The 19076-nt window shown below is 37.7% G+C and overlaps 1 protein-coding gene across 7 annotated transcripts in view; it reads left to right on the plus strand.

Moving 5' to 3' along the window:
* Positions 1-19076, plus strand: part of KIF21A (kinesin family member 21A) — a 94641-nt gene that overhangs the window by 58202 nt on the left and 17363 nt on the right. For 4 of the 7 annotated variants that reach the window (XM_054849623.1, XM_054849648.1, XM_054849640.1 and 1 more), the window contains 14 exons: positions 1187-1375; positions 2320-2519; positions 2909-3016; positions 3510-3578; positions 3689-3900; positions 4536-4689; positions 5045-5245; positions 6592-6693; positions 8524-8689; positions 9207-9227; positions 13190-13250; positions 13470-13524; positions 14882-15078; positions 18963-19073. In XM_054849623.1, coding sequence (XP_054705598.1) covers positions 1187-1375; positions 2320-2519; positions 2909-3016; positions 3510-3578; positions 3689-3900; positions 4536-4689; positions 5045-5245; positions 6592-6693; positions 8524-8689; positions 9207-9227; positions 13190-13250; positions 13470-13524; positions 14882-15078; positions 18963-19073 — 1846 coding nt within the window. The remainder of the gene's footprint in view (positions 1-1186; positions 1376-2319; positions 2520-2908; positions 3017-3509; positions 3579-3688; positions 3901-4535; positions 4690-5044; positions 5246-6591; positions 6694-8523; positions 8690-9206; positions 9228-13189; positions 13251-13469; positions 13525-14881; positions 15079-18962; positions 19074-19076) is intronic. The other 3 variants (XM_054849632.1, XM_054849657.1, XM_054849665.1) reach the window with 2 other exon arrangements.

Here is a 19076-nt window from a genome sequence, read left to right on the forward strand (position 1 = left end):
AAATACTATCTGTCATTTCTTGGGTTTTGGTAGGAATGATTGCATGCTGTTAACCCACTGTCCATAATTCTCTGTGGATTGTATGTCCAGTGAATTATTTTTTGGTTATGGTGCTAAAACATGTAATATACGTCTGATCAAGTGTCTCCATATTGGCTTTAAAATTGACCAGAGGCCATCAGGTGTTTGATAAACCTTAACTAAGGAAGAAATGTGTTAAGTGCTGGGTTATTTTTATGTCTTGAGACTAATCACCAAGGTGATAGCTCCCATTCAGCTAATTTGGAAATTGGTAGGATTTAATTTTGAAAGGCCTCATTTTCAGAGGCTGTGGCTTTATGTAGAAGCATTAACAGCTGGTTTGTGCGTGGCATGCAAATTAGGACTGCTAGAGTCAGAGACAGCATCACCAGCAATTCTCTCATGTGAGTAAGGCCAAATGGGCAAGCCAAGTCTGTTGGTTCCTTCTTGTTTGAGAGTCACGCAAACTGTTATCAAGAGTTGCAGAACCTGGAAAAAAAAAATAAATCCTCAACTGACATCTTTATTCTGGGGCACATAATCTTAATCCAAAAAAGGATGTAATTGATTAAAGAAATCAATTAAACTTTTATAAAATTAACATGTGGGTTAGTCCTTTTTCCCTCACTTTTTCCTCCTACTTCTCTTGTTCCCTTCACCATTCCACTTCCATGATTGAGGTGGCTCCTCTCTTCTCAGAATTTTGGCTGTAATTTTCTAAGAACTAGAGAAGGGAAAGTCTCCCCTTGGAGTCTGCCAGCAGTCAAATTTTCCTTTTATAATCTGCTGCCTTTATGAATGACAGTTATTCTCCAGGCCTGAGATGTAATTGAAGTCTCGCAGCCTGTGCAACTTTTGTATGGGGAAGGACAGATTGCTGATGTTGAGATCTAAATGTGAAGAGTTACAACATATAGGCAGCTGTGATCCAATGAGAGAGATCTTTCCTTATCTCTTTCTCAGTTCTAGGATGGGGAGAGTGTTTAAGGTGGAGACTTTATCATGAATTGCAGATAATAGTTTCACTTGCTACATTGTGCTTTGTGTAGAATTCTCCAATGCACAATTTACATGTCGGTAAATGACCCTAACATTGCAGGGGGTATCTATAGTTACTGATTTTCACTGTCTCTAATTTTTAATTACTCAAATCTCTTTATTTTAGAAAATTATCAAGCTGACTTGGCAAATATCACCTGTGAAATAGCCATAAAGCAGAAACTGATAGATGAGTTAGAGAACAGCCAGCGAAGGTTGCAAACGCTGAAAAAACAATATGAAGAGAAACTAATGATGCTACAACATAAGATTCGAGACACTCAGCTTGAAAGAGATCAGGTTCTTCAAAACTTGGGTAAGAAGTACAAAATCATTTAAATCTAGATGTTGTGTAAGATATTCACACTGAATTGTTTGCTACTTCCCTCACTTCCCTTTTCAAATGGGATAAGAAATTGCAGAAAAGAGGAACAGGTTTGTACCCATAATGCCAGTGAATCGTACTTTACGCATTCTAGTTTCTACCAGACTTGAGAGAGATTGTTCTTTAAAATATACTGCTCCTAACTGGTATTTGATTTGTTTGAATAAGCATTTTCAATTTTCTAGGAGCTCTCATTTTAATGTAGTCCTTGAAATATTTCCTGAATTAAAAGTACTTTCCTGCTTCCCCACCTTTCTTTTGATTTGCATACAAGTAAGCACTAGGATTAGTGTCCTCGAAGAGATGTTTTACTGACCAAACTCTTTTGAATATGTAATCATATTGAGATGAAAAACTAACTCTGGGTCAGGAAGTCCTAAGTCATAAATAGCTGAACTTCAGGGGAGTACTGGGGGAAGCATTTTGTTTGATTCTTTCTTTTTAAAATCATACTAATATACTTTGTAGTTATGTACTTTATATGCTTTTGCTGTTCCCTTATTCTTCCTTATACTTTCCCTTCTGATCAGTGCCAGAAAACGGATATTAGGCTTGATGGCTCTCAAGACTGTTGTTATGATCTTGTGCACATCTGTGCGAACAAGCATGTGTGTATCTGTGTCTTCATGTACTCAGATATTTGTTGTCTAGTGAAAAAAAAAATCAGAAACAAAGTGATAATACTTGATCTCTTATCCAAGAAGGCATAGAAGGTGGAAAGTTCGAAGCAGTGCAGGTGACAGGAGCTAGAGACAAATAAAACTTTTCAAAGATGTGCAGACAGTGCTAAAAGCAGAGGAATCAGTCATCTGCTGTGGCTGGCAAAGTGAAAATATCCTGAACAAAATCAGATTAAGAACTCCCTTTTGCTCCAGGTTCTGTAGAGACTTATTCAGAAGAAAAGGCAAAAAAAATCAAGTCAGAATATGAAAAGAAACTCCAAGCCATGAATAAGGAACTGCAGAGGCTTCAAACAGCGCAAAAGGAACATGCACGATTGCTTAAAAATCAGTCTCAATATGAAAAGCAACTGAAGAAATTGCAGCAGGAGGTGACAGAGATGAAGAAAACCAAGGTATGTGTCAGTATATTGAAGTGTTGGTCAATGAGCGTTTACTGAAAAATGGGTTGAAATCTTCTGTGCGTTCACCTACCAATAATTCAATTCTTGCTGTCAGCTGTTTAAAAGTCTGAAAACAGAGATGTGAAGACTAGGCTATTCCTGGGGGAGAAGGGTGGCTTTTAGGTTTAATCAACAGAAATTACAGTATCAAACATGGAGAAGTTTCCACTGCTTATTAGCTGTTAGCTGAGTGAAGAAGACACATTAGACGGAGGAGGTAAATTGCTAAAAGCATGTAATATACTGGAAGATGGCAATTTGAAGAAGAAACTCTATATGAGAGGAGGCAGGGAACAGCACTTCAGTGCAAACAGCTTTTCTAAGTGATGACCTCTTTACAGGTTCGCTTGATGAAACAAATGAAAGAAGAGCAGGAGAAAGCTAGAATGACTGAATCTAGAAGAAATAGAGAGATTGCACAGCTTAAAAAGGAGCAACGCAAACGAGAGGTGACTTGAGAGATAAAGAACTTTCATTTGGAATAAGCATGTATCATTGCGATGTGCTTCTGCTTGCGGGCACACACCATGGGTATATGCATTCACTGAGGCAGGCATGTACCTGTATATTTTCACCGATGAAAATGCACGTAATTTGATTTGACTTCTATGATAATTAAGTTCCTAGCTTCAGGTGGTAAGTGCAACAGAAAATAGAAAGATTATTGAATATGTCTATCAGTATTAATTTATTAATAAATCTTCACAAAAGTGTTGCTACCACCTTGCTTGCATGCAAGTTTTTTTTTTTTATAGTGAATTGATGTAGTGAAATACTTATTCTGCACTAGAAAGAGCAAGAAACAATTGTGACTCGACCTCTTCATGTTAATACAAGTTTGCAAAACTGTTGTTAATGGATAAAGGTCTCTTTTATATAATACAGTCCTTGTGGCAGATAATGGAAGACATATCATGTGCTGCTTGTATTTTTTTTTCACAGCATCAGCTCAAGCTTCTGGAAGCTCAGAAAAGAAATCAAGAAGTTATCTTACGTCGCAAAACTGAAGAGGTATTGTGGTAAAACAGTAATGCATCTTTGAAAACAAATTGATATTCTATTGCTGTAACTTAGAATGCAGTTTTGGGGACAGGTAATTGTGTCTCTACGCTCTGTTTCAGGTTACAGCCCTTCGTCGGCAAGTAAGGCCTCTGTCTGATAAAGTGGCAGGAAAAGTAAGTCGAAAGCTGAGCCTGCCTGAGCATCCTATACAGGAAGCAAGTTCTAGCTCATCAGTCGAGCACGATGGTTCAAGAACAGCAGCACAGCAGAAGATGAGAATTCCTGTTGCAAGGGTTCAAGCATTATCTGTAACCGCAACAAATGGAACAGGGTAAGAATTAAAACTGTTTAGTACTCTCTCAATTGCATGGACTTCCTAGCAGATAATCTTGTGATGATGCATATTGTGTAGCTGTTAGTTTTCAAACTACTGTTATGTATTAAATGCAATGTGAGTTTTGTGGGTTTAATATGGTGTGGAATAATATAAAATGGTATTAAAGAATAAGCCATATTAAGAATTCCCAAAATTTAAAAATCCAGTTAATCTGCTCTTAAAGAGAAATGCCCTTGGTGGTCCCATGCCTGCAGCGTTCTTAAGTACAAATAAAAACTTGTTGGAAAACACAGTTTAATGCATTGTGTTTACTGGTGATCTTCCACTGTGGTTTGAAGAAGATCCCCTTGTTAAATAGGGAACAACTCTTAGGTGGCATTTGGTTTGAATGGTGCATCATACAAGATGCCACAGTGTTTGATAGTGGTTTTTCAAATGCAGTATATTAGAGTTCAGTAGAGTTCAGGGCTGGGGGCAGGTAGTTGTCTGGTGCAGTGAAAAACATCAAGAAATCCTGCAAGAAATTTAAGTTGTCTGTGAAAAATATTCTGTCCTGTTCATTTCCATATTTGAATGTGTAACATGACTACTTTACACTTAGCTGTATGTTTCTCTTGAATTTATCACAGAAAGAAATATCAGCGGAAAGCAGTGACAAGCAGAGTTTACTCCTCAAAGGCAGCCAGGATGAAGTGGCAGTTACTTGAACGCAGAGTGACTGATATCATTATGCAGAGGATGACCATTTCCAACATGGAGGCAGATATGAACAGGTTACTTACGGTAGGTGATCTACTACACACAGTTGGCTGTATCATCATATTAAAGAGAGAGCAGTGCATTTGTTTGCTGTAAATGAATTGCTGTGATGGTGGCATAGGCAAAGTGATTGGAATCTACTGCAGTCAATGAATGAGCTCTGAACAACTCCAGTAAGCATTTGGACCATGGGATTGCTGTGCTTAGTAAATAAAAAGCACATTAATTGAATAATGCGCAAATATATTTATTCATCTGTATAAATTCTTGCTATAGAAATCATATGTTAGTTAAGGTATAGCCAGGAGAAAAAAAAGGTGCTTAAATGCCTTGTTTACTAATTCCTTTTTGTGTAATATTATGTCTTTGGGGAAAATAGCAACGTGAAGAACTTACAAAAAGAAGAGAAAAGCTTTCAAAGAAAAGGGAGAAGCTTATCAAGGATGGGGGTGGCAGTGAAGCAGATAGAAATGTCCAAAACATAAATGAAGAGATGGAATCACTAACTGCGAATATAGACTACATTAACGACAGCATTTCTGACTGCCAAGCAAACATTATGCAAATGGAAGAAGCAAAGGTAGGTCAAATATTAATGCAAAAATGGTAACATGGAGAAAAGACAAAACAACTGGGTTAGCTGTGAAAGTGTTCTCATTTAGAAATGAATTTTGTTTTGGCTGTATAATTATTGAACCAGGAAGTGAGAATTGGTAATAACTTGTGTGAAGTCTGAAATGAAGAGTGTTTATACAACTGAACTTTCAGATCTGAGTTTTAGCATCAATAGTGTAATGCAAGTTAAGATTGCAAAGCATTTAAATGTCAAAGCTGATGCTTTCCATTCTGCTGGCATTAAGTTCACATAATTCTTGCGACTGAAGGCTAACAGCTTGTGTCATCTTCCTGCAGCTGTTGATATGCTTCCACTCCCTTGTATTGTTTTTGTATACTTGAAATATATTGTATTTTTGTATGTAAGAATTACACTAAAATGCAATATAATTCATATAATTCTTACATGTATATATTTTCAATTATGGAACAATGGCTTTCTATAACTAAAGGGCCTCTTCAGGCCAAGTTGCTTGTTTAGGGTTGACTTTTCAAATAGTAATTTAGTAAAGGGAAATTGTCTATTATGATTGATGTAGAAATTCAAATATTACCAAAAGCAGTGAAATCCAAATGTGAAAACTCTTATAACACACATCATACTTTACATGATCTAGCAGGAAGAATCCACGTTGTCTTTTGGCAAATGGTAGCATGAAGTCTGAACTGTAATACTTACCAGTATTTTTATATGACGGTGCTTGAGTTCTTCCTCTCCCACCTTGGAATAATTTGTGCTATAATGCATGTTACATTGCCAGCAGCTCTTACTATTTTACTCACATCAGGGTTTCTTGAATTTTGGACAGCATGGTGCAAGGTTGCATGACTTTACCAGTAAAGGAGGAGTGAACACAAAAGGCTTAATAATCCTTAAGGGTACCAAAGTGCTTACTACTGACTGAGAATAATCAGAAGAAAAATGAGGAAAAGACTACAGGGAGAAGTCTTCAAATGCATGAAAGCTGCAGAGAGCGAAGAAATGTGCTCATTTCTGCATCCACTGTGAATTGCTTAGCTTGTAGAAAGAAGGGCTCTAAGTTGGAGGTTGATAAGAGCTTTCTAATCGGAAAGGAACTGAAGCACTGGAAGAGACTGGGAAGGCTGCAGAATCTGTACTGTGGGGTGTGTTGGGGATAGTTTGGAAAAAAAGTAATCCTTTAGACATGGTTTAGAGGTACCAAGGGGATGAACTGGGCGATATTGCAGCATCTTCGCTGTTTCTATTTTGTATGACTACTGTAATGAATTTTAGAAAAATAATTTAAAAATGTATTTTTCACCTTCTGACTGTTGTTGTTGCACATGTAGGAAGAAGGAGAGACCTTGGATGTAACAGCAGTGATTAATGCGTGCACTCTGACAGAAGCTCGATATTTGCTTGATCACTTCCTCACGATGGGTATCAATAAGGTAAGGCATTAAGTGAAACATGCATATGCTAGGACTATGCCACGTACCATGAACAGAGCTGTGCTGACATAAATTCACATTACTTAGTCTTTATACCTGTGGAAAGTGAGCCAGACAAAACAAAGCTGGTCAATGCTACTGAGTCACACTGGTTCTCAGTGTGAAGGCCCTTGAGATCCTGTGTCCCCTTCACTCTGTTGCCTGTTTTTCAACCCCCAGTAGAGCCTACTTCATTAATTACCTCATGTTGTTCTTATAAGAGCACTAGCTTTTCATAATCAAATAAATAATGTCCTTCTATGTTTTTCAACAAGCTGCAGAATGCTCAGGTTTTTTTTTTAGACTGGCTCAGCCACTTCCTTAAAAATTATGAGCCTTTAAAATATATTGATGCCTGACATACTTTAGTTAGACTTCTACTTTTGAGTAGAGCAAGACGGGCTTTTTCTGAAAGCCTTAGGGAGTAGTACTTTCAAAAACAGTATTTGGCAGTTTATAACCCTGTGCACACATGTATCATATACTCTTGCTGCTACTTTTCTTTCTGTTTGGAGGCCATACTCATTGTCATTGAATAAAATGAAAGATTTCAGGGCTATTGAAATGGGTTTTGGGTCAGTTCCACTCACCAATTCTGTTCTCTTTTTGCATTCTTGATTCATTGCTATGCAGGTAATCAAAAAAGTTTGGGTTTTTTGTTGGGTGTTTATTTTGGTTTGTTTTTAAAAGAAAATTCCCCCACTCACAGTGGCTTCTGCAAATTCAGTCTTTTGATTTTTTTTTTTTTCCCAGCCCTTGGGTGGGTTGAATGGATATCTGATTCCTTGCAGCAGAGTTAATATGAGAAGTGCTTGTGACTTACTTGGTTAACAATTTCTCCACATAATGGAGTTTTTTATCATGATAAGAAGGTGTTTCTCCTCTTTCTGATAAGTGATTATCATGTAGAAAAAACTGAAGGCACACTTTCATGCAAAATTTGTCATGCTTGATGTCTATTCTGTTGTTTGTTTCCAAATGCAAGATGTTTCTATTGATGCATTGTTTTAGTTCATGATAAAATTGGAATCTAATGTGTAAGTCCAAAGTACTACACTTTTCTCAAGTGCTAGCACTCAGTCCACTGTTATCCTACAAGTCCTTGAGAAGTCCTTGAGATGTACCTTCATTTTCCCCTACTGTTTCTTCTATTTGGAAACAATTTTCTGTAAATTTAATTGGCTACATTTTCTGCAACTAATTCCTGCTAATCCATGGGTCTAGGGAAGCTCCCTTAGAATGGATTCTCCCTTAAGTTAGGCCATGAGATGTTTCAGCAGAAGTTGAAAGTTCACTGAGTGATTCTGCAGGAAAGATTACTGTTCTGGGGTTGGTGTGAGCTTGTTTTTTGGTTCTTTGTGTGTTTTTTTTTTTTTTTCCTGATGTTTGTTATAAAGTATCACAGGTAATAATTAAAAAACCCAAAAATAGTACTTATTTGTGAAAAATGGAGGTGTTGATTTTTCAGATGCTTGCTACTCTTAAATGCAAAGAATCTATGAATTGTATTTGGGAGTCACATCCAACTTAGCTACTAGTTGCATGTTTTCAAGGCAGAGTCTGAGGAACACAAGTTAAATGAATGCTTAATGAGTCCATTTAAAATAAATTAAAAAAAAATTAAAAATTTCAGGTTCACACCTGATTTTTAGGATGTGAGAGGAAGGTTACAATGTACACATTGTTTGTAGCTTTTAAAGTTTTGGCAATTCTTGTTTCGTAACAAGAGTTGTGATAATGCTTTTGTCATCTCTCTCCTCTCTCTCTCTGTCCTCCCTCTCTCTCCCCTAGGGTCTCCAAGCAGCTCAGAAAGAAGCTCAGATTAAAGTTCTTGAAGGACGCCTTAAGCAGACTGAAATTACTAGTGCTACTCAAAACCAACTGCTGTTTCATATGCTAAAAGAAAAAGCTGAGTTAAATCCTGAACTTGATGCTTTGCTGGGTCATGCTTTGCAAGGTAATTTTATCATCTTGTATTCTGAATAGTCAGCTGCATGTCATGTTTGCCTTTCATGCATGCTGTACTGGGCATTCTAGGCTATTTCTTTTCTGAATAGATGCTGTATTTTAACATCTTAAACTCTATTTCACAATTGATGTGCATGTATGTAATTTTTAAGTATGTCCCCTCGGCAGTGAAATGTTAAAAATAAAGAAGTTTTTTTATTATTGAGACTTTTTAAATTCAAATAATCTGCTTGTTATTTTTACAAAAGACTATGCAATTACAATTTGGTATGATTTTAACTTCTGGATGTGAAATTCTAAATATGCAACCCTGTTCAATCCCCATATGTTAGTGATTTTGAAAGTGGCATCATATGTCTGTTACGGCATCTATTCTATTTCTCATGAGATGATATTTAGAAAAATTTAGAATACATTTGGGTACTTTTGTTTTATTTCTTTTTATAAATGGATATGTTTTTGATTGGAGTGTTGCTTTTGTTTCCTTGTTGCTGTTATTTACACAGACCTAGATAGCATACCGTTGGGTAAGTATGTTTAGCTTTCTGTGTACTGTACAGCTGCATGAGTTACTAATTCATTCATGTTCACTAACTCTGGTGCATCTTAGAATTTGTGAGTTCGTGAAGTTTGCATGAAGCATTCTGTAAATCTACTCATTATCAGAGCATTTCTTTCTTTCTGAACCCACCCATAGCCCTCATGTTAGGTTTGTCAGATAAAAGTGAATGCAGTAAGCAGTATTTCAAATTTATGACTTACTGCTTACGACCCTATATTATGTTCAGACTACATAAAGCTATTTCATGATATACTGCTGCTGTAGTTGTGACAAATTCTGCTCATCTTTTTAAGTCTGAAAAAAAGTAATTCCTAAGATGCAGGTTACTTTAACCTTTTGCAGATAGCTTATTTTGTTATGTAAATATTTTACAGAATGCAGATTATATCTCACTTTTTTCAATTGGGTTTAGTTACTGACTTCACTGATTTTGAGGAGATGAGTCTTTTGTTGTTGCTTTTAAATGATTCCCAAATAAATGACGCTTTTCTCCCCTCCTTTGCTCCTAGCCACAAAATCAGCTATGTTTGAAACCTGAAAAAATATTCCTGATGTCAGTAACAATTCCTTTTGTATCGCCTTGTGTTACTTGTTATCCTATTATGCTGTCCTGTGCTAGTTTGCATAGGCATTGGATACATTCCAAAAGCACAGGACTGCCTGAATTTTATAGATCATCACCTGGTGTAAACTGGTGAGAACTTTGCCAGCTTCCTGACAGGTGACACTGAAGATCTGTGCCATGGCATCTTGCTGCATACGGCCAGTAGTTATTCAGGAACCTCAGTGGTTATTAATATCATAGTGTATCTAAACTAGACCCTCGATGCGTGTGCACGTGCATGTGTTCACCCCTGTTGGAGTGAGAGCAACGCTTCTCCAGCCGGGAAGTTAGAATTGCATTTTGTTTAGCTCTGGACAGGTTTTTACTTATTAACAGCATCTGGAGCAGTGAAAAGAGACTTGTTAAATGCATTGAAACAGGAGCTCTGTTGTGACAAATTTTGTAGAATACATCTCATTAAAGAAGCTTTTTAACACTTTGCACGCATGAACGGGCTTTTAAAATGCCTAAGCCACTCAGGACTGTGTTAACACTTTATAGGAAGAAGACTTTGCTGTGGGTGTACCTTGGCTGAATATGCCACGCTAACCTCAGTCCACACTGAAATCCAAACTGTTGATAGTCTGTGTGTTGTAAACCATTAGTGGCTAAACCTTTTGATCTGCAAGGAGTTCAAATGCCATTGTAGTGAGGCTTCGAGGCTGGGCCTGCCAGCTGGTCAGCAAGGACTTTGTGGGTGCAGGGGCTCCCTGGTAACCTGATGTGATTCCCAGGGGTGGAAGTGTGGGGGGCAGCTGGTCCCGAGACCAACTTCACCAGGCTGCCTAGCAGCTCAGCAGCAGTACCCAGCCAACCTCATCCCAAGCAGAGGGATGGCACCTCCAGGGTGCTTGTCATCAGCTGCTTGTGAACCACTCCCTTGATGTCTACTTTCAGCTTTGATATCTTCAAAAGTTCTTAGTCATTTGAACGTACTTGGCTTGAAGAACTTCGGGCATTCCCCAGTGTAGTTGGGCACCTGCATTCAAGCATAGACTTGAGAAAAGGGTTCAGTCTGCAGCAAAGCACAACACAAGTTTGGGTTTTGACCCTCAGAATGGGTTTTGAATGTGCACCTACTTTGGATGAACTAGCTGCCATTCACTATCCCATCTACTCTTATGAAAAGTTAACATGACCACAAAGTTGAATCCTGAAGTGTTGCTGGAGTGACTCCTTTCTGAAGAATTGTAGGAGTTGCTTTTCCTTCTCACCTGTGACACCTGGATGTTCATGGATGTGACTCACAGCCATGTAGGTGCAGATCTTAAGAGGGCTGGTCAAACGTCATCTCCTCTGGATGAACTGTGCTGGTGTACTGCACTGTACTGGTACTGTCCAGTTGCCTCTGTGTGAGGATGAAGACAAGTCATCAGAAAACCTCTCCACTGTTCTTCAATCACTGATTTATTAGCAGTCATCTCTGCTGCTCCTTGCAAGCAGTACTGCCTTTACTAATTTTATTGTTCCTTTCATCTCTTCTTGTTCAGAACTTCTTGCAGAATCTTGCTCTTCTTCATTTCTTTTTGTTGATTCTGTGTGCTGGTTTCTACCTGGGGGCTTCCTGCAGCCTTCCTGTGCTGAATTGCAGACAAACTGAAGGAAAACATCAATACATATCAGGTCACATAAGTGTGAGCTTACAAATAAAATCCCATCTTTTGTGGCCATCTCACGCTTTCTACTTTGTGACCTGTAAAAGCTCATCCAAAGTTCTTTATGAGAAGGGGATGAAGTCACATCACCCTAATATGAATCTTATCTTTAAAAAAAAAGCATTTATTTTACTGACACTGCTTTTGTGCCTTGCTGGAAGGAGTAGTACTCCAGATCCCCTCTTCTGCAGAAGACATAGAATAATAATGCATATAGAAAAGATTTAATGTGGACTCAAATCCAGGATGGAACAAAAAAGAAAGTTCAGACTGCTATTCCTGTGACCCTGCTTTCTTTATAATATTGTTCTGTTTCTGATAGTTAAGGTTACATTGCTAAAACTAATACAGCAGTTGAGTACCTCTGAAGTGCATTATTGATGTTGGTGCTCAATTGATGTATGGTTTTGAGTTTTTCAGCAAACATTTTTAGATATAGCATACACCAGAAGGCAGAATTTTCCTTTTCTTCATTCCTTCATTCCTTCTCATAATTCAACTGGAAACTATAAATCCTTCCTCCCTTTCTCCAAAGCATGAACTTGTACTTAAAACATATACATGGACAAACTTATTTTAATATGGGTACCAAATATATTGGTTCTATGCATTACAAATGGTATCTACTTTCTTGCAGAAATTAAGTAAATAAACCTAAAGCATCTCTAATAACAAAGAAGAGATGTAATGGAATTTCATGAGTATGTTCAAAAAAAAAAAAAGGAACTTGTAGGAATGTATTACCTATGTCCTTAAATTATGCTTAATACGTAGTATTAGAGTAATATGCAAGTTAGGGGATTTGGTTTCCCAATAGTTTGGAATTGATTGTACATAACCCCTGGACTGGTTGTCTGAGCTTAATGTTTTGCACTGTTTGCATGCAGACATGTTAATCTGATGTTTGACAGTGTTAGTGTGTGACATGCATGCTGGTTTTGTCTTTTGTGAGCATCTTTGTATACCCATTTTACTTGAGGAGCATTTCTACTGAAATGCTCCAATTTACCATTAACTTCAATATAATTAATCTCTTTAGGAAGCAGTTCTAAAGTCTTAAATGGTAGCATCATCCTGTTTTGAAACCTAAATATTTATATGCTAATAAAGTGCTTGCTTCTTGTCAGCCCAAATAGTGCCATTCTGTATAAGCTGGGCCCGAGCCTCAGCTCGCTAGCTGGTTAAAAATACAATATTTTTTTTTTCATTATAACCAGGCTGATTCTGTCTTAGAGCAAGAAAATAAAATAAAAAAAAGAGGAGGAAGAGACATCCTTACTGTCCATTGATTTACATCCTGTCTCTTCCATGTCTTGCAGTTAATTAGCTTTGCTTTATCTTCTTTCTTCCAGATTTCCTTCTAGAATTTATTTCTGGTTCTCTGTCATCCCTGTTGCTCTGCTACAATAAATAGAGGATTGCATTTAGCACAGTATGCCTAGGTGTATGATTTATTTAGATTATATGAAAAAAAAAACCCCAACTTAGAGATACCAGGAAAATTCAATGGGAACTGGCTAGCAAATAGTCAAGATATTTTGAAATTCCCTGCCTTTCGTATGCTGTTCATCTACATTCAACATTCTGAGCTGTTTTGTATAGCACTTAAAACCTGCACATCCTGTTGTAGATGGACAGACTAATGTTATTCTTTTGGAAATTTTCTAGAAAATTTAGAAGATAGTACTGATGAGGATGCCCCATTGCATAGTCCTGGGACAGAAGGAAGGTGAGCAATCTTTGTTAACCGGTAATTGGATCTGATTCTACAAAAATTACTGTCATTTCCTCTTTTTGTAATGCATCATGTATCCATTAGAAGATACTTCTGACATTGTTTCATTCCACTTTGCCCACAATTTCAGTAGAAAGAAGAACTGAATAACAATACACATTCTGCAAAAATATGACTATTTTCTGTCTAACTGTGATGCAATTTTTCTTTCAGTTCATTATCTTCAGATCTTTTGAGGCTTTGCGGTGAAGTCAAACCCAAAAGTAAGGTAGGCTGTACAATGATGATAATAATTCATACTTTAATGGCACCTTCTGGGGAATACTCTTGCTTTGCTCTAGAGACATTACTGAACAAAGACAAGCAAAAGGTGAACTGACATACTGTTCATGTGATTTGTATGTAAAATGCTTCTGTCTGATACTCCTCTCTGAGAAGCAATGATAAAAATATACTTTTTCAATATTTTCTGGTTGAATGTTTACAGTTTCAGAAAGACATACATTCTTCCAATTATTAACACTCAAACTGGAGTAGATTTGCAGGTTAGTATTAGTTAGGCTGCAGTTTAATGTTAATGCCAGTGGTAACTGTGGACATGCTTACTGTTTGTGATTTGCTTCTGTGGTCATAGAAATGTAAAGTTTATAAAATAAATCAAAGTTTGACCTCCAGGCTCTTAATTAGAGTTGGCATTAGAGGAATATACCCAGACTGCAGTTTAATATTAATGGCAGTGGGAACTGGAGACATGTGCTGATTGTGATTTTTGCTGCTGTGCTCACAGGAGCATAAACCAAGTTTGCAAAGTAAATAGAAGCTTAGCCTCCACTTTTCTAACTGCAGTTGGCTTTGGAGGAATATACCTAGGATGGCTGTTGCATTATTGGTAGCATTCATTGGTGTGCAGCTCTTTGGGCAGGTAGATTGAATGGGTTTGGTCTGAAAATGTTGGCATAAAATAAACATGTCATTTTTGTAATGACTCTGTTCAGACTGGACCTTTGTCTTTCCCAGAGACGTTTCTTTCCCTGAAGAATAGATCGTAATTTCACAGCATCATCACACCTAACGTGTGTGATCAGTTTTTTTTAAGAATGACTGTGATGCATAAAGCTTGATTACTTTATGAGGTTTTCTGTTGTTTTCAAATTGTGGAAATGCTGAGTGAATCTTAATTCATGTTGGCCTAAACTACTTTTGAAGTGACATAAACTAAGCAAGAAGCAGAGGTTTTTATATTCAAGAAGTATCAGTGTAAGAAGTCATACCAGTATAATTGTAGCTATTTAAATTCACACTTTGCTTTATTCATCTCTGCTTTATAACATTTCATTTGGCTAAACCTTAGGAGAATAATATTGTACTCCTGTAGTATTGACAGGCACTTGTAGCTGGTTGAAAGGATATCCCTGGAAACCAGTTGTCAAATCAGTGTTTCATGCTGTTGAATTTGACTTGCCTCCTCTGAAATCATTGCCAAAGAGTAGAGGAGAGCTCCTTGATTTAGTTTCCAAAGGCAGTTGCCAAGTGAATTGAGGGGGATGCTAATTACCAGCTGATAAGCACTTTTGACATGTACCACAAAATGTTTAAGTCACAACTTGGTTTTTATTTGTCTTCAGGCCCGCCGGAGGACCACTACCCAGATGGAATTGCTGTATGCAGACAGCAGCGATTTAGTCTCTGACATTAGTGCTGCAGACTCTACTTTGCCAGAAACCCAAGAAAGTGGGATGGTGGCTGATACAAATGATATTTCTGCTAGGGACAGAGAGTTTATTCCCCCACCATCTGGCTTACCTTCTAAGATAGGCAGCATGTAAGTTTGGCCATGCTGTACTAATTATCCTTTGCTTTTAAAAAAATGCATGTTGCCAATTTCTTGTAATCTGTTATTTTAACTTTACAAAGGAGGTTGATAGACTTGAAGCTTACTAAATAATACTGACAAAGCTCCTCCTTCTTTTCTACCATCACCACTCTAGAAAGTATAAATGCACTGTTGTAAGTTCTGATAAGTTGCTTTGTCGTAGTAAAGTTTTATTGTAGCCTTGTTTCTAAGTAATGGGAAAAATGCATCTAGTACCTTGGATACTTTGCTGCTTTAGTGCTATGGGAAGTACACATCCTAGGGAGATAGTGAGAATCTGCTTAGAACAGCAGAGAGAAAAAAAAAACCCACACCCCAAAATCTTTATATAACATATAATATGTGTATATGGTCCTAACTATTAGGTAAAATCTTTCTGTGAGTTATCTTGTGTGGACCATACTTAAAATGAAGAGGTCTATACAATAGAGTGTACAAGTGTAAAGTTGACAGAAACACATTGGATATTACGAATCCTCAAAAATCCTTTCTATTTGCAGGTCGTACTTACCTGCAGAACAGTTTTACTAATTGAAATTATTACTTGATGCCAAATATAACTAAAAATATTATTTTTGTCTTTTTTTGGGGGGGCCAGCAGGTGTCCCACATGCACTCTCTTTTTTTCTCCTGCCTCTTGCTGTTCTTTTTATATCTACCAATATCACCATTGGCTATCAGCCATTCACTGCCAGAAACCCTTTTCATGGGTTTTTAGGTCCTAGCTCTATGTTGCACAAACTCATGCGTAAACTGAGTGCGCTTGCCACATTCAGTGATAAAGAAAAACTGTGTCCCATAGCTATCTTCATGTTACAGATCCTGGAATTATGCATCTTTTACTATCTGTCTGTCCTATTTGCATAATATTTTTACAGCAGTCTCCATCTAATGCACACTTGCAATTAGTATTATTTTTACTATGGATTTCTAGCATGTGCTTGAGGTGGCAGTCATGAACAGTAAAACACTGCTGACAGCAATTATTAACCCATGCTGATGGCTTCAGTGCATTTTACAAGTAGAATCTGCTTGGAAAGAATGCTCTTGGGGGTGAGGATAGGTGGAGAAACCCACTTGTTTCAGCAGTTAGTGTGAGATCACTAGAGACTTTTGAAGCATCAAGATTTAAATCATCAAGTGTTATGACCTGACATCCAAGACTCAGGTAATACCATCTTTTGCCTCACTCCATCTTGTAGAACGTATCCATTTATGAAAGTGAGCCAGCAACGAGGCAAAACAGGATTTTCCCAAAACTGCATTCTGTGAGCATTAGTTACGCACTATCAGTAAATCAATTCAATCAGCAGTAGACCCCACGTATATTTTGGTTTGTTATTGATCATGTTTTAGCAAATAAGTGATCAAAAATTCCTATAATCAGTCTGCAGTGACTTTCTCACTGTAATTGAGATGCTTTTTCATAAACCAGAACTCAGTATAGTTTTTATAGTATTGCTATTTTTGCTGGTCATTGTTGAAGAAAAGTTTTTTTGTGAGTGATCTGGCCTTCCTATATGGGCCTGTGGTGCCATCATATCTCTTGTAATAAAATACATGCTTTGGGAGCAGAGTGTGGTCTTATCTGCAGTAAATATTATCTCCTTTGTGCCACTTTAAGTAGCATTCAGGGATTTGAAGCAGTAACAGTGATCCAGAGCATGCAATTCTCTGGAAGCAACAGAAATTAATTATATGGTTATGTGCAAATTTAGGTGTCTGCATATGTACAGACTGCTCCACTCTGGAAACTCCTCAGTTTTCTCAGATCTGTGGTGATTCAGAGAGGCACCTAAATGCCTGTGGGCAACAGTTAGTTTGGTTGGAATTCTGTTTACAAGGGTGGCTAGTGCTGTTGGCCTTTGATATGGTCAACTCACCCACAGTAGTCTCTTCAGAGTAGAGTGATCTCCTGTAGGTCTTGTGCCAGCTCTACTCAGATGCCTGATATCCTAGGAAATCTAAAAGGGCACTGGAGACCTGTAATTAGGTGTGTGTCTTGCTCCTTTTCATTCAGGTCACTGACATCATGCACCTGTTTTTTATATCTATGCTTACAAAGTTCATTCATTTTTATAATACCTGCATTTCCAGGCTTTCAAAAAGAATTCATAATATGATCGTGCTCTTTACACCTTCTTCTGAGAATGTGCCCCTGCGGAGTCAAAGATGGAAGACTCAAGGGGCAGGTAGAGAGTGGACAAGAGGGAGCTGGCTCCGTATCTGAATATGCAGAATGCTGGTGTGAGGCAGAGGAGCTTGAGTTCTAGTTTCTGGTGTGGTTATTTAATCTAGTAGCTGCACAGTGGACACATAGGCAGCCATGGCAGCAGAGACTATAACCAAGTTTGTCATCCTTGCTGAAACATCTAGCTATCGGGCTGATCCTAGGATTTGCCTTGTGACCCCAGAATTTTTGCATTCCCAAATGCATACTGATCCAGTGTAAAGAGAGGGAGGGAGTCTGTCCTGTTCCACCTCTTTCTGTGTCCTTTGCAGAGTATGCCTAGAGGTAAGGAAGCCCTGCAGAGAAATGGGTGCTCTGGTCTTGAGGAGAGAATTGAACCCACCTTCCTCTTCTTTTTGTGTACTCTATCTGCTAAGATCTTGTGCAAAACCAGACAGGTTATCACTTGTCCTCCTTGTCCTGTCTTGTGAAGACCCTGGAGGGACCCTAGGGTCTGCAAGCAACTCTTGGCACTAGGTCCTACAGGTAGGACCTTCACCTTTTAATTAGGACTTGTTCAGGGTACATGTGATCGCTTGAGACAGTCAATCTCAGCTACTTAAGTAGCTGTTCTTGGTTGTGCTTTCCTTGGTCAATCATGTTATTCTGTATGCCAGTCTCCAGATGGATTTTATATAGCACAGGGAAACTGCTGCAGCTTTTCTCATGTAGATAATTTGCAGTGATGTAGATCCAGAGCCTGTAGAGCTCTGAGATAAGATGCTGGTAGCAGTGTCAGGCAGGTGGCCTGACTGGACTTTGTCTGCTTAATAAAGGTGTGTGTGTGTCACAAAAGCACTTTCAGAATCTGCTTTCTCTCTTTTAGTGAGTGTTTCTGGTCCTTATATTCATAGAACAACTTCTAAACACAGAAAAAAAAGATAAAGCAAAGTAAATGTTGCTTTTTTGATTGCTCAGCTAGTGAGAAACAGGAGTTCATAAGAGTGGAGACAATCCAGATTACTTTTTTTTTTTTTAATCTGACTGTGGTCAAATGATGACATTTGGATGTCAGCATTAATATTGCATTTTGAAGGAGGAACAAAGAGAAGCAATGTTATAATAGTCACAGTGGACAATGGGAAATAATTTTTCTCAGTTCATAATTTTGAATTTGATATTGAAACATGAATGTGTTTAATGCAAAGTGTAATTCATGTGTAAGGGTCTTCGTGATTTCTCTGTTCTTCACGTCTGTAAGTGGTCTGTTGTAAATTAAATTTGTGGAATCTGAAATTTTAGGTCTTAGACCTTCCATCCTCTCTGTGGTCTTAATTTGAGATGTATATTTTACTGTATTTCTTTTAGTCGGTCCTTTTTATTATTCAATTACTACATCTTCTTTGCACATTCAGTATCTGGCTCTTCATATGTTGATGAACTGTGGAAGTTGATAAACTAGGTGTATTTTTATATTAAAATGCGAGAACAAATTTAGAGTCCATAGATTCAAGAGAGACAATAATAGATTAAGCACATTCTGCAGTTTGAAATCTGTGTGGGAGAATGAAAGCAAGAAAGAAAAGCAAGAAAAGAAAGAGAAAGAAAGAAAAGCAAGTCTGTAAAGAGCCTTAAAGTAAGATAATGATTCCTCTTGCTTTAGTTCTAGACAGCCATCTCTGTCAGAGAAGAAGATACCTGAGCCTTCACCTTTAGCAAAGAGAAAAGCCTATGAGAAAGCAGTGGAAAAGACAAAGGCAAAAGAACAAAAACTGTA

The sequence above is a fragment of the Grus americana genome, chromosome 1, assembly GCF_028858705.1.
Source record: "Grus americana isolate bGruAme1 chromosome 1, bGruAme1.mat, whole genome shotgun sequence".
NCBI classification, from domain to species: Eukaryota; Metazoa; Chordata; class Aves; order Gruiformes; family Gruidae; genus Grus; species Grus americana.